A 15,207-nucleotide genomic window follows, 5' to 3' on the forward strand; every position below is an offset into this window, starting at 1 on the left:
TCTGCTGACAAACTCAATTGCCGGCCAGCCCGGGATCCCAGCAGTGTTGAGGCCCCCCCCCCACCCCCCACCCCCAGGCCTGATCACGGCCCCCACAACAATTCTCGGGCCAACCCTAATCTCCCCATCCCGGAGTGCCCTAATGTACAGCCCATACCCCCCCACCCCCCCTCCCCCCACCCCCAGCAGTGGTGATCTCCCCATCCCCCTCACTCTGGCAGATCCATCCCTCGGTCAGGCCCCTCCCCGGCAGCCACCTGCCCCCAGCCACCAATTGCTGCCCTCTTTCCACCTCAGACCGATCTTGTCTGCAGATTGGCAGTGGGACCCCGACCCCCACCCCCACCAATCGCCCCTAGGCCCTGCCCACAATGGGCCTTGTCCCTTTGTACTGCCCCATGCCTGGTAGGCAGTGCCAAGGTACCCTCTGGGCATGGGCACTTTGCCCCTTGGGCAGTGCCAGAGGCATAGGCTGGCATTGCCCGGGTGCCAATGCCCAGGGGCACCACCGCCTTGCCACCCAACCCCCTGGGTGGCCCTGATTGCACCCCCTTTTATTCCAGTAGGGTCGCCCGCTAGTTCTCCAAATGTGGGGAGCTAGTGCAAACCCTGCCGGAATGAAGTACTCCTGGAGGGGTGGGAGATTCAATCGGGATCTGAAAATTCCTGATAATGAACTGCTAAACATATTTAAAATACATTTAAAAAAGATTCAAATAACTTATCCACCTTCCCGCCAGTTTCCGGCATGGCCTGACCGGTGAGTGTTCGCCGGCTTTGGGAGATGCGCGTGCATTCCGGGCATTTGTGCAAATGCCCATACAAGGCCTGCGACATGCAGCTCCCACTGCAACCTGTCAGAGAAGTTGCGGGTTGCGGTGGGAGAATCACAGCCAATATTCTGCCATATTTTGTAAGGTTACCCCCCCATGTGACATAGATCATCAGGTTCATGGGATTTCAACTTTCAGCCCCAGTAACTTCTCAGATGTTATCTTAATAATACTAATTGTTATATTCTGCATTCCCATTATTCCCTTGGTTCTGTAGTATTCCTGTGAGTTTTTTGTATCTTCCTCTGTCAATTTAGTTTCTCTGCTATTTACTTATTGCCTTGTCTCTTGTCCTTGCTGTAATCAGACCTCGTTTGTCTTGGGTAATTGTTCCTTTTTACGTACTTTTAAGTTTTTACAGCCTGTTTTTATCTTTGCCACCAGTTTACCCTGATATTCTATTTCTTCTTTGCTGAATCCAAAAATATTGCCAATCATCAGACTATTATTTTTGGTAACTTCACAAGCCTCTTCCTTTGATTTAATATAATGGTTAACTTCTCTTGTTAGCCATGGTTTGATCATGTTATCTGCTGGGGTTTTGTGCCTCAAAGAGATGTATATTTGTTGTAAACCATGTACTAATTCTTCAAAATTCTTTAAAAATTGTATTCCAAATCACCCAACTGGAACAGGAACTTGGTGTCACTGACATCATCGTTGTGGTCCTGGAACGGGAAGTTGATGCCATCATTGTCTGCCCATTGAATGTTTAGCACCATTTGCTCACTTTGCTTGCTAATCCACCTGTCACTTCCATCAGCCCTGATGAAAGAACATCAAGATTCGAAATATTAGCTCTGTTCTCTCTCCACAGATATTGTTAGACCTGCTGAGATTTTCCAGCATTTTCTGTTTTTGTGCCACCTGTCACTTTGCTCATTGCCCTGCTCCCAGTCCTTGAGCTCTTTGCTTGCTGGCCTGCTCACTGCTTGTAGACAAGAGTACAGGGTCAGGAACAGGGTGGCCAGTGGGGCAGTGAGCAAATTGCAATTGTGATTCCAGGATTTTTAATTGCAAATATTCTATGAAAACTGCAGTCCTTAACAGCAGTGGTGAAAAAATCCACAGTTGATGCTGCAGTTGTGTAAGGTTTAGATTTCAAGGTATAAAACCCTTCTAATTTAAACAAACTTCAAGGTTAAAACTACTCATTCCTAAAGCTAGGGTCAATCTACAAGGTACAAATATCGAGAATTTATGAATCAAGTGGAATTTATTAAGCGAGGTCATGCACGTACTTAACAACAAGCAGTAAACTCAACATCGAAGTTTCTCATCTCTCAAGATTCCAGGAAATCTTGGTGTTGTCAGCACTGACGATGTCCCTTTTTGTCTTTGTCTTTGAAGTGATGTTGAACTGTGTCCAGAAGAGTCATATCCCAGAAGCCATTGTAATGCTGTGCCTATGAGAATTATGATTTCTCAACTTTTATCCCCAGTCTCCCTTTCCTCCTTCCTTTTTTAGTGATAAGAACATAAGAACATAAGAAATAGGAGCAGGAAGTAGGCCATCCAGCCCTTCGAGCCTGCCCCGCCATTCAATAAGATCATGGCTGATCTGTCGCTGCTCAGTTCCACTTTCCTGCCCTCTCCCTATAACCCTTAATCCCCTCTCCTATCAAAAACCCATCAACCCGCGTCTTAAAAATATTTAGCGAGGCAGCCTCCACAACTTCAACGGGCAGAGAATTCCAGAGATTCACCACCCTTTGAGTGAAGAAGTTCTTCCTCAACTCCGTTCTAAACCGTCCCCCTTTTATCTTGAGGCTGTGCCCCCTAGTCCTACTGTCTTTTTTGAGCGGGAAAAGTCTTTCCACCTCTATCCTATCCATCCCATTCATCATCTTATATGTCTCAATGAGATCTCCCCTCATTCTTCTAAACTCTAACGAGTACAAGCCCAGTTTATTCAGCCTCTCCTCATAGCTCAACCCCTTCAACTCCGGTATCAGCCTAGTAAACCTCCTCTGCACTCCCTCCAAGGCCAAAATATCTTTGCGCAGGTGCGGCGCCCAAAACTGCACACAGTACTCCAGCTGCGGCCTCACCAATGCCCTATACAGCTGCAGCAAGACCTCCCTACTTTTATATTCAATCCCCCTCGCTATGAAGGCCAGCATCCCATTAGCCTTCCTGACCACCTGCTGCACCTGCAAGCTGGGTTTTTGCGACTCATGCACAAGGACCCCGAGGTCCCTCTGCACCGTCGCCTGCTGCAGTTTTTCGCCCCGTAAGTAATAGTCCTTCCTACCATTCTTCCTACCAAAGTGGACCACCTCACACTTGCCAACATTAAATTCCATTTGCCATTTCCTGGCCCATTCGCCCAGCCTATCTAGATCCTTCTGCAGACTCTCCACACCCTCCGCACAATTTGCTGTTCCCCCAATCTTGGTGTCATCAGCAAATTTCGACACCCTACACTCGGTTCCCTCCTCCAGATCATCTATATAAATGGTAAAAAGCTGAGGCCCCAGCACCGACCCCTGGGGCACTCCACTAGTCACCATCCGCCAATCCGAATAGCGCCCGTTGACCCCCACTCTCTGCCTCCTATTTGACAACCAATCCTCTATCCACGCTAACATCCTACCCCCAACTCCATGTCCCTCGACCTTCTGCAATAACCTCTTGTGAGGTACTTTGTCAAACGCCTTCTGAAAATCTAGAAAGACCACATCCACCGGCTCTCCTCTATCCACCACCCTAGACACATCCTCATAGAACTCCAGTAAATTTGTCAGACACGACTTCCCTTTAATGAAACCGTGCTGCGTCTGCTCTATCAAGCAATTCCCTTCAAGATGCCTCGCAATTTCCTCCTTAATGACAGATTCTAACATTTTACCTACCACAGACGTTAAACTAACCGGCCTATAATTCCCCGCCTTTTGCCTGGCACCCTTCTTAAACAACGGCGTAACATTAGCCGTTTTCCAATCATCTGGCACTTCCCCGGAATCCAGCGACGTCTGGAAAATAACCACCAAGCCTTCCATTGTTTGCTGGAGCAGACGAGTGAAGGAGCAGAGAGAGAGCTAAGATTTTACCTGTTAAAAACCTGTTTAAAATAAGTTTAAAGCACTTTGTTCTTTGTAGAACTGTTTAAAGCATTTATTTATTGTATTTACTGCTTTAAGAATTCTGAGGGAGTGGTTAGCAGGCAGTTGTGGGCCATCAGCTTTAAATATCAACTGACCACACGGTGAAGCCTTCCATTGTTTGCTGGAGCAGACGAGTGAAGGAGCAGAGAGAGAGCTAAGATTTTACCTGTTAAAAACCTGTTTAAAATAAGTTTAAAGCACTTTGTTCTTTGTAGAACTGTTTAAAGCATTTATTTATTGTATTTACTGCTTTAAGAATTCTGAGGGAGTGGTTAGCAGGCAGTTGTGGGACATCAGCTTTAAATCAGCACCAGGTTTAAAAGGAGGCCTGGTGTAGACAGCGGGCAGTGGAGTGAGTGGGAAGCAGAGTGAGCTACTAGGGCTTAATATCAAAAAGGGCTTGAAGGAAAAAAGGCCAGGTGAGTTCGTTTGAAAAACAAAAAAAAATAATTTTTTTCAAAACTACTACAGTGAATAATGGAGGGGCATGTGATGTGTGGTTTCTGTATGATGTGGGAACTGGTGGACCCCTTCCATTATTATTTTCAATTCCAAATTATTTTCCTCAAAGGGTCATTAGTCTGTGGAATTCTCTTCTCAGAGCACGATGGAGGGAGAATCATTGAATATTTTTAAGCCCGAGTTGGATAGCTTCTTGATTGGCAAGGGAATCAAAAGTTATAGGGTGGAAAGGAAAGTAGAATGGAGGCTGCAATCAGATCAGTCACGATCCTATCAAATAGCTGACTTCTGCTCCTGAATCCTATGCTTGTATCCAAAATGTTTTACTTTTGTTTTTGTGTTCAATATTTCTACATTTTCCAAGTTGTGGTTTTTTTCAAGTATTGCAGTGAATAGGCTTTAACTGATGGGAGGGTGCATTAATAAACCTGGTGGTCTGTCATACTTTTTGAATATTCTTAATTATTTCAACTTTGTAATAATAAAATGATGTTTCTTTTGCAGTATTAAAAATCCCATTACACTCCTTTAGTTGTGAAGTCATAGTTATGACAGCCTTTGCAGATATTGTGACTAGTTGAGCTGACAAAACTGTTGTTTTCTTTATTTGCTGGTTCCTATTTTCATAATTTCCTTATCATTCGATCAATTCTGTAGTATTAGGCAATAGAGGTCATAAGCAAGCTAAAGACTTTTGAATGGCTGTGTTCTGCAGTTTGCCGTTTCCTCAAATAAACCTTCATCCATAATTTCTTAGTGGCCCAAGAATTATTGAACTTACCACATATGTTATTGCTCTGTTACACAGTTCCAACTTGCAAACAAAACCTTGTCTGATTACAGGTGAGGAAAATAAATTATTTCATTTGTTTTTATACCCATAGTATGCTGGGTGAATATCACCAGTTATATGAACTGCAGAGAAAAAGATTGATTTCCCAAGTGAATGCATTAACCCAGGAGAAAGACTGGTGGACTGAAGCAGCTTACAGCCTTGCATTGAAGGTAAATCATGCTGCATGTTTGCACATTATACTTTACATGTCATAACTGAATCACTTTCTACTTTATGCTTATGCTCCCATTCAGTACCCCACCAAACCTTGCCGTCCATCCTATGACTAAACACACCTACTTGTGCATTTTGATCAACTGTGCCAGCTGTCTGTCCAATTTGATGGTGTATATCCTTGTAGACTCCAAGTTACAAACCATTATCCAAGCAAGTTATGTGCTTCCTCGATGAGTCAACTGACTCAAACACAGCACAATTCCATTCCCTTTTTCATCTCTGCTGCTTTGGCATTTGTCAGATTGACACATTGGATGGGATTTTCCAACTGAGTTCCAAGACTGGAAAATCCTGTCTGAGGTCAACAGATCTGCTGTTGTCAGGAAAAATGACTGCAAGATTGCAGTGCTTCTCTGCTAGTGGGCTGGTAAGCCAAATTTGGTGTGCTCAGCTCACTTAAATAATTGTAATATTCTCCCTACCTTTTTATAAATATTCACAGTGGCAGTTGTGGGATGGGAAAATTTAATGTTCATCTCTTTGTTGTTTTTGCGTATTGGCCAGAAAACACATTTTTCCCTCATTCAAATTCAGTGGAATGGAAATTAGAAACAGTGAGGCTGCTGATTTGGTGTTATCCATTTTGTTTACCACTAAAAAATAATTTCACTTCCTTAATGTCACAATGGTCTTTTATTCAAGTCCATATCCCAATGGCAAGATATAATTTGAAGCTGTTATCTCAGAGATCACATGGAACTTGGATTCCTCTTCTGTCGCTATAGTTTTTCTAATGCAAGTAAATGAAGCAAAAGAGAGCAAAGTTGTTAAAATATATTCCTAAACATATTATAATTTTACTTAGATATTTTAGTTTGTTCTGTATAACAAATATTAGAATCAAAGCAAAACATAGAAGTTTATACTGGGTAACATGAAATCTGGGAAGTGTCTGTTTGCAGGATGAACAGTGCATTTGTCATGGGACTAAATAATGTACTAACACACAAATGTACGCCCTGTACTTAGTCAGACTGTAAGTGTGTTAACCTGTTAGTTGCTAATATGCAAAACAAATATTTCCATTTTAGGTAATTGGGCCATATATCAATTTTGTAATCGGAATGTTGCAAATTGGTGAAATCCTGAATCTTTCATAAGAAATCTTTATTTATTGTTCTCTTTGCAGGTGATTGAGGAACAAGGTCTCAAACTGGTTCATGATCTCCAAGTCAGTGAGAAACTCTGGGTTAAAATTGCACAACACTTTGCTGTAGTGCTTGGTACAAAGGTAATTCTTTCAATTAATAACCTAATTTATACATGAATCAATTGATCCATGCATTTATTTGTGAAAGGTTGTTTAGAAATCGCATTAAATTTCAGTCTAGATTGCACCAAAATTAATAACCGGTGCCAGAATTTTCTTCAACTGTTATATCACTCTTGAAGGTGGAAGCAAAAATTGTGAATTTTTTTTAAAAGATCAGGCATAGAATAATAAATCCTTTAGGCACTAAGTATAAGCTTAAATGCATGTAATATATGCTATTCATTCTATATTTTACTGATACTTATTAGTGCTCCACAGCTTCTGCTTTATAAATCAGTGTCTGCTGTTCACAAATATGTGTTCCAAGTATATGTATATTTTGATCGCATTGCTACAGTACAACAGGTCTTTTATGGATTGAATATCTTTTTCTAGTGCTGCTTGCAAGAATCATGCTTATGTTTCAACATTGAAAATATTTGAAAACGTGTTATACAAACTTGGGATATTCCATGTACTAACTTGAGTTTGTCATAAAATAATTCAATCTTGACCTTGAATCTTTTAAGTTTTAAATGAAGTTTGAACTCCAGTTGCAATATCTGTATCTTTGCGTGGCATGGTTGAAACTTCTCATGAAATACTTAGAACATGTTGTGGAATTGCTGCAAAAAAATACATTTTGGTGAAGCTTTTCATCTTGCACTTGTCTGGACAATTGCAAGAATACCAGTGCCAAAGAAAACAACTTTTTACTGTATGCAAAGAGAGTGCTGATTTGCTGGCTTGTGGATTCTGGTAGAGTTGTTGCCATGACTAATGCACCAGTTAATGATTACTGACAATTAACTGCTAAATATTGTTTGAAAATTTAAACCAGGCAGCTTGACATCAGGCAAGGCATTGCCCCGCGGAATGAACCAGTGAATGGTTATCACATATTTCATTTGCTTAGACAGGTGCAATACGTGTAAGTATTCTTTCTGTCTGCAAAGAACAGGGCCCTATATATGTAGCTTACAGTACATACAACTGTACCACACCATGAGCCTGATCGATGATTTTAAATTGCTTGCCAGTGTAATTGTTGGCACACTGAGGATTATTGAGCGAATGTTGTATAATTACAGAATTGCATCTAACGTTGGACATTGTGTTTTGGATGGATCATACACATGGCATATCTGAGTGATGGTTGCAAATTGTAGTTTTCTATGATCTATGTTAATGCTATATTATTATTTGATGTCAGGAATCTTGGTAGACATCGGCAAGCACTGCTGCCTCACAGTTCTAGGAACTCAGATTTGATTTCTGCATTGGATAATTGTGTGGAATTTGCACATTCTCCCCATATCAGCATGGGCTGCTTCTAGCTGCTCTGGTTCTCTCCTACAGTCCAAAAATTTGCAGTTTAGGTTGATTGGCCATGCTGAATTGCCACTTAATGGCAGGGAGGTTAGCAGGGTAAATATGCTGAGTATTCATGTTATTTCTAGCGTTTCCTCACTGCAGCTTTGCAATGGAATGGGGCCCTTTAAGAGACTGATCACATGAAATCATTGGCCATTTGCACAGGGAAACAGGCAGTCTACACTAGCAACCTGTAGTGTTGACATCCTTTCCATAAAACTCTTTTTTTGTTTCAATCTTCGCTTCAGCAAGGCGTTCGATAAGGTCCCCCATGCATGACTTCTTGAGAAAGTGAGAGGGCATGGGATCCAAGAGGCTGTTGCCTTGTGGACCAGAACTGGCTTGCCTACAGAAGGCAGAGAGAGGTTGTGGATGGGTCTTTTTTTGCATGGAGGTGGGTCACCAGTGGAGTGCCCTAGGGATCTGTTCTGAGACTCTTGCTGTTTGTAATTTTCATAAATGATGTGGATGAGGAAGTGGAGGGATGGGTTGGTAAGTTTGCTGATGACACGAAGGTTGGTGGTATTGTGGATAGTTTGGAGGGATGTCAGAAGTTGCAGCGTGACATAGATAGGATGCAAGACTGGACAGAGGTGGCAGATGGACTTCAACCAAAATGTGTAGTGGTCCATTTTGGCAGGTCCAATGGGATGAAGGAGTATAATATCAAGGGTATGACTCATAGTGTAGAGGATCAGAAGGACCTTGGGGTCCGGGTCCGTGGGACTCGTAAATCGGCCTCGCAGGTGGAGGATGTGGTCAAGAAGGCGTATGGTGTACTAGCCTTCATTAATCGAGGGATTGCGTTCAGGAGTTGGGAGATAATGCTGCAACTTTATAAGACCCTGGTCGGACCCCACTTGGAGTAGTGTGCGCAGTTCTGATCACCTCGTTACAAGAAGGATGTGGAAGCTATTGAAAGGGTGCAGAGGAGATTTACAAGGGTGTTGCTTGGATTGGGTGGCATGCCTTATGAGGATAGGTTGAGGGAGTTCGGTCTTTTCTCCCTGGAGAGACGAAGGATGAGGTGACCTGATAGAGGTTTATAAGATGTTGAGAGGTATAGATCGGGTGGATTCTCAGAGGCTGAAATGGTTGCTACGAGAGGACACAGGTTTAGGGTGCTGGGGAGAAGGTACAGAGGAGATGTCAGGGGTAAGTTTTTCACTCAGAAGGTGGTGAGTGAGTGGAATAGGCTGCCGTCGGTGGTGGTGGAGGCGAACTCGTTGGAGTCTTTTAAGAGACTTCTGGATGAGTACATGGGATTTAATGGGGTTGAGGATTATAGATAGACCTAGTAGGTAGGGATATGATCAGAGCAACTTATGGGCCGAAGGGCCTGTTTGTGCCGTAGTTTTCTATGTTCTTCAGCCTTGTTTTTAATACTGATGTAATGGGCTCCCCCTTTGTTAATGATGGGGATATTTCTGGAAACCACCGCCTCCTGTTAATTGTTTAATTGACTGGATATGGTAGGGTTTCAGAGCTTAGATCTGGCACCTCATATTTAGGATTATGTCTGGCACTGCTGTTTATATGCTCCTCTCATTGAACTAGGATTGACCCCTGACTTGATAGTAATAGTAAATTAAGGGATATGCAAAGGACACAGATTCAGTGCAATTCTGCTGCTGCTGATGGCCCATAGTGCCTCATTGATGTTCAGTTACAAGCTGCAAGATGTGTTCTGCATTTATCCCATTTAGCACGGTGGTTGTGCTACAAAATATGATTGACGATATCCTCAGAATGAAGATGGGACTTTAAATTCAGGACTGTGGAGTGGTCACTCCTAACAATTACATTGAGGACAAATTCCTCTGCTACAGATAGATTGGTGAGGGGCAGTTTTTCCCTCTTCTCATTCCCTGTCACTGAACCAGTCTGGCAAATATGTTCCTGAGACCGTGGCTCGCTCACTTAGTAGTGGTGCTGCTGAACAATTCATGGTGATCGTCATTGAAGGCCTCACCTAGACTACATTCTGTTCCATCCTCAGTACTTCTTATGTGGTGCTCAACATAGAGGAGTACGGATTCATCAGATGAGGGGAGGGGGATAGCTAATCAGCAGGAGGCTTCTTTACCATGTTTGATCTGATGCTTTGTGACTTCACGAATTCTGGAGTAAATGCTGAGGATTCCCAGGGCAAGTCACTCCTCCTGTTGTGTTGGCACCTTTCATGGATTGTCCTGCCGGTGCTGTAGGACATACCCAGGGGTGGTGATGAAGGTGTCTGGGATGTTGGCTGTTGTGTATGATTCAATGAGTATGTTATGTCAAGCCATTGTTTCAGTAATCTGTAGGACACCTTTCTGAATTTTAGCGCAAGCTCCCCCCAGGTGCTAGTAAGGAGGACTTTGCAGGATCAGATCAGTAGGATATGTCTTTATTTCTGGTGTCTAGGTTGGAGTTTTATTCAGGTTTTATTTATTTTCAATATTTCTATAGTGGTGTATTACAACTGAGTGACTTCTTTGGCCATTTCAGAGGACAGTTGAGAGTAAGCAATATAGTCATGGTTCTGGAGTCACATGTGATCCAGACCAGATAAGGACAGTAGATTTTCTTTTAACAACAGTCAACAGTGGTTTCGTGGTCAGCATTACTGGGATTGTCTTTTAATTTTAGATTTATTCACTAATGTAATTTAAATTTCACTAGCTGCTTTGATGGGATTTGAACCTGTATCTCCAGAGCAGAGATGTGCAGGTTAGGTGGATTAGTGTCCAAAGATACATGGGTTAGGTGGATTAGCCATGGTAAATGCACACGATTACAGGGATAGGGTAGAGGGCTGGGATTGTGTAAGATGCTCTTCCTGAAGTTTGCAGACTCAGTGGGTTGAATAGCTTATTTTTGTACTGAAGGAGTTCTGTTATGCTGGGTCCCTGAATTACTAGTCTAGTTAAATTGTCACTGTACCACCATCACGTGAAATTTTCCTTATGTGCCTTAGTGTGTATATTTTCAGGTTTGTTATGCCATTTTTGTAGGTTCTTCCTAGTCTTCAAAGCTTTAATGATGTGGAGATGCCGGCCTTATTCTGGGGTAAACACAGTAAGAAGTCTCACAACACCAGGTTTAAGTCCAACAGGTTTATTTGGTAGTAAATGCCACTAACAAATTTACTACCAAATAAACTTGATGGACTTTAATCTGGTGTTGAGAGAGTTCTTACATCAAAGCTTTAACCAGTTCCAGACCCTGCTACACCAGAAAGCACCATGCCTTTTAAGATGTGACTTTAAGAGATGCTATTTTTGCACAAATCTTGACTTGCTGCTGAGGTGTGAATCTAATTAATAGTGTGTTCAATGTAGGGCTACAATACACAATGATTATGATCAAAAGGCAGCACAAAGTTTTCCTCCATCATTACTTTGAATTGATTTGGGTTAACTTTGATATCTATTCCATTTTGCACCCTTAGGGCTTGATATAGATTGATTGGAATATTACACATGCTGTTAAGAAAAACTACGTGGAATGGTCAGTGCACCACTAAATACAGCTTTGCTTCTGTTGGACTGCTCTGTTGTTTTATTTCCTTCATTAGCTACTGTGGTATCGTGAATCCTTTAAGGGGTGAACGTGATTGGGCTGGACCCAGTGGAGCAGCCAGCATGAAGCTGCGCCAGTCAAGAGTGAGAGTGTATGCCCTGGGATGGGAGGTACTCCAGTTGGATCCAGGGAGGAGAAGAGAGTAGACCTGTGTATGTCTTCTGTTTGGACCCTTACCTTGTATTCAGCTATATTAGTTTAATCAACCTTTTGATGTTGGTGCCACATCAAGTTGCTTTCGGTTATTACAGTGGCAATGAGGAAAGACTTCATCAGTTGTTGGGGGATTGCCGTGCTCAGTTAGAGGGGTTGAAAGGTGATCGTCGAAGCTAAGAAGAAACAGATAAAGATGTTCTTTTTAAGATACCTTTAATTGGAAAGTTAGAGTCATTTGACTCAGAAGTTGAGAGCTGGGAGCAGTATATCAAAAGGATGTGTTATTTCTTCATGGCTACTGAAATTATCATGGAGGAAAAACAAAAGGTGATGCTGCTAAAAGCCTGTGGCCCACTAATTTGCAGCCTGGTGAGGAAGTGAAGGGGCGCTCGGCGGCACAACAGTTAGTCCTGCTGCCGCGCACAGTTCTCCTGATGCCTGTGTGAGTTTCCTCCAGGTGCTCCGGTTTCCTTCCCCAGTCCAAAAGATGTGCTGGTTCGGCGCATTGGCCATGCTAAAGTCCTCCCTCAGTGTACCTGAATAGGTACCAGAGTGCGGCAACTAGGGGATTTTTACAGTAATCTCATTGCAGTATTAATGTAAGCCTACTTGTGACACTAATAAATAAACAAAATGAACAAATAAACTAACAAAAGATAATATCACCTGAAGCTCCAGACACGAAAGGTGAATTCTACGAGGTTTTTTCTAAGTAAAAAGTAAAGTTTATTTATTAGTTACAATAAGACTTATATTAACACTGCAATGAAGTTACTGTGCCACAATCAGGTGCCTGTTCGGGTCAATGCACCTAACCAGCACATCTTTCAGAATGTGGGAGGAAACTGGATCACCCGGAGGAAACTCATGCAGACATGGGGAGAACGTGCAAACTCCACACAGACAGTGACCCAAGCCAGGAATCGAACCTGGGTCCCTGACGCTGTGAAGCAGCAGAGTTAACCACTGTGCTACCGTCCGCCCACAGCTAGTCTGAAAATGGGAGAGTTCCAGATCCATTTTTCGGGAGGGTTTTCAAGTTCAATTTTATGCACTCTGTCTCTGAAAAGATGGGCTAATCAGTTTCTAGCCAGCGAGGCAATGGGCAGGGCAGAAGTCGCCAGACAGCTTGTAAAGGGAGGTATTGCGTGTGTGCAGACCTCTGATACAGCCCATGTGCATTAGCAGTAGCAGGAGTCTGACAGACAGAGAGAGAGAGAGAGCTGTCAAATCCCTGCTACTGCAGCCAGCCTCAACTAGCTCCCCCACATCTGCAATTGCGGGAGAACATAAGAACATAAGAAATAGGAGCAGGAGTAGGCCATCTAGCCCTTCGAGCCTGCCCCGCCATTCAATAAGATCATGGCTGATCTGTCGTGTCTCAGTTCCCCATTCCCGCCCTCTCCCCATAACCCTTAATCCCCTTGCCTATCAAAAACCTATCAACCCGCGTCTTAAATATATTTAGCAAGGCAGCCTCCACCACTTCAACGGGCAAAGAATTCCAGAGATTCACCACCCTTTGAGTGAAGAAGTTCCTCCTCAACTCCGTTCTAAACCGCCCCCCCCCCCTTTACGTTGAGGCTGTGCCCTCTAGTCCTACTGTCCTTTCTGAGCGGGAAGAGCCTCTCCACCTCTATCCTATCCATCCCATTCATCATCTTATACGTCTCAATGAGATCTACCCTCATTCTTCTAAACTCTAACGAGTACAAGCCTAGTTTATTCAGCCTCTCCTCATAGTTCAACCCCTTCAACTCCGGTATCAGCCTAGTAAACCTCCTCTGCACTCCCTCCAAGGCCAAAATATCCTTGCGTAAGTACGGCAACCAAAACTGCACACAGTACTACAGCTGCGGCCTCACCAGTGCCCTGTACAGTTGCAGCAAGACCTCCCTACTTTTATATTCAACCCCCCTCGCTATGAAGGCCAGCATCCCATTCGCCTTCCTGACCACCTGACCACCTGCTGCACCTGCAGGCTGGGTTTTTGCGACTCATGCACAAGGACTCCGAGGTCCCTCTGCACCGTTGCATGCTGCAGTTTTTCACCATGTAAGTAATAGTCCTTCCTACCATTATTCCTACCAAAGTGGACAATTTCACACTTGTCAACATTAAATTCCATTTGCCAGTTCCTGGCCCATTCGCCCAGCCTATCTAGATCCTTCTGCAGACTTTCCACACCCTCCGCACAATTTGCCGTTCCACCAATCTTGGTGTCATCAGCAAATTTCGACACCATACACTCGGTTCCTTCCTCCAGATCATCTATATAAATGGTGAAAAGCTGAGGCCCCAGCACCGACCCCTGGGGCACTCCACTAGTCACCAACCGCCAATCTGAATAGCACCCATTGACCCCCACTCTCTGCCTCCTATTTGACAACCAATCCTCTATCCACGCTAACACCCTACCCCCAATTCCATGCTCCCTGACTTTCTGTAATAACCTCTTGTGCGGCACCTTATCAAACGCCTTCTGAAAATCAAGAAACACCACATCCACCGGCTCTCCTCTATCCACCGCCTTAGATGCATCCTCATAGAACTCCAATAAATTTGTCAGACATGACTTCCCCTTAACGAAACCGTGCTGCGTCTGCTCTATCAAACAATCCTCCTCAAGATGCCTCGCTATTTTCTCCTTGATCACGGATTCTAACATTTTACCTACAACAGACGTTAAACTAACCGGCCTATAATTCCCTGCCTTTTGCCTGACACCCTTCTTAAACAACGGCGTAACATTAGCCGTTTTCCAATCTTCCGGCACTTCCCCGGAATCCAGCGAGGTTTGGGAGCCCATGATGCAACCCCCCTGCCGCCCAGACAGATTACAGCCTCCCTTTCCCATCAATAGCAGGCAGAGTGGCAGTAGATCTCCCTATCCCCATTGGCCCTGCCCCTGGCACTATCTGGCAGGCAGTGCCAGGGTGTCACTGTCAGTCTGGCATTGCCCAAGGGGCACCCACACTTTGAACTTGGTCTTCCCAGGAGGCCTCAAAGACCTCTGGTTTCACCAGCAAGGCCAATACGACTGTTTCCTGTTCATGGGGAGCAAATGCTTTCCTTAAGTGGAGAACACCTTTCCTGGTGAGGCCGTAAAGGCATATGAGCCCGGACGATTGAGCACCGAGCTCACTTAAACATACGCAAAACACTATTTTAATAAATTTAAGTAAATTAATCAATCTCTCATCCATTTCCGGCAAGAGGCTGCCTGTACCAGAAATCCGGGCACTGTAAAATCATGACAGGTGTGAAAACGGGCGCCATTCCTGCTAGTCGCCTTATGCCTGATTTTACAACATTTTCCCACACAAAATGGGTGCCAAAAAGTCGTAAAATTGCACCCAAGATCTTTTGATCAAATAATGGGACTGG

At 43.7% G+C, this 15,207-nt stretch overlaps 1 protein-coding gene across 1 annotated transcript in view; it reads left to right on the forward strand.

The window, feature by feature from the left end:
- The window catches only part of axdnd1 (axonemal dynein light chain domain containing 1), a 179,958-nt gene that overhangs the window by 68,971 nt on the left and 95,780 nt on the right, over positions 1 to 15,207 (forward strand). Inside the window, exons 13-14 of the mRNA XM_080196753.1 lie at positions 5,287 to 5,407; positions 6,604 to 6,705. Coding sequence (XP_080052879.1) covers positions 5,287 to 5,407; positions 6,604 to 6,705 — 223 coding nt within the window. The remainder of the gene's footprint in view (positions 1 to 5,286; positions 5,408 to 6,603; positions 6,706 to 15,207) is intronic.

Source organism: Carcharhinus amblyrhynchos, chromosome 9 (assembly GCF_965287045.1).
Source record: "Carcharhinus amblyrhynchos chromosome 9, sCarAmb.v2.hapA, whole genome shotgun sequence".
Lineage (NCBI taxonomy): Eukaryota > Metazoa > Chordata > Chondrichthyes > Carcharhiniformes > Carcharhinidae > Carcharhinus > Carcharhinus amblyrhynchos.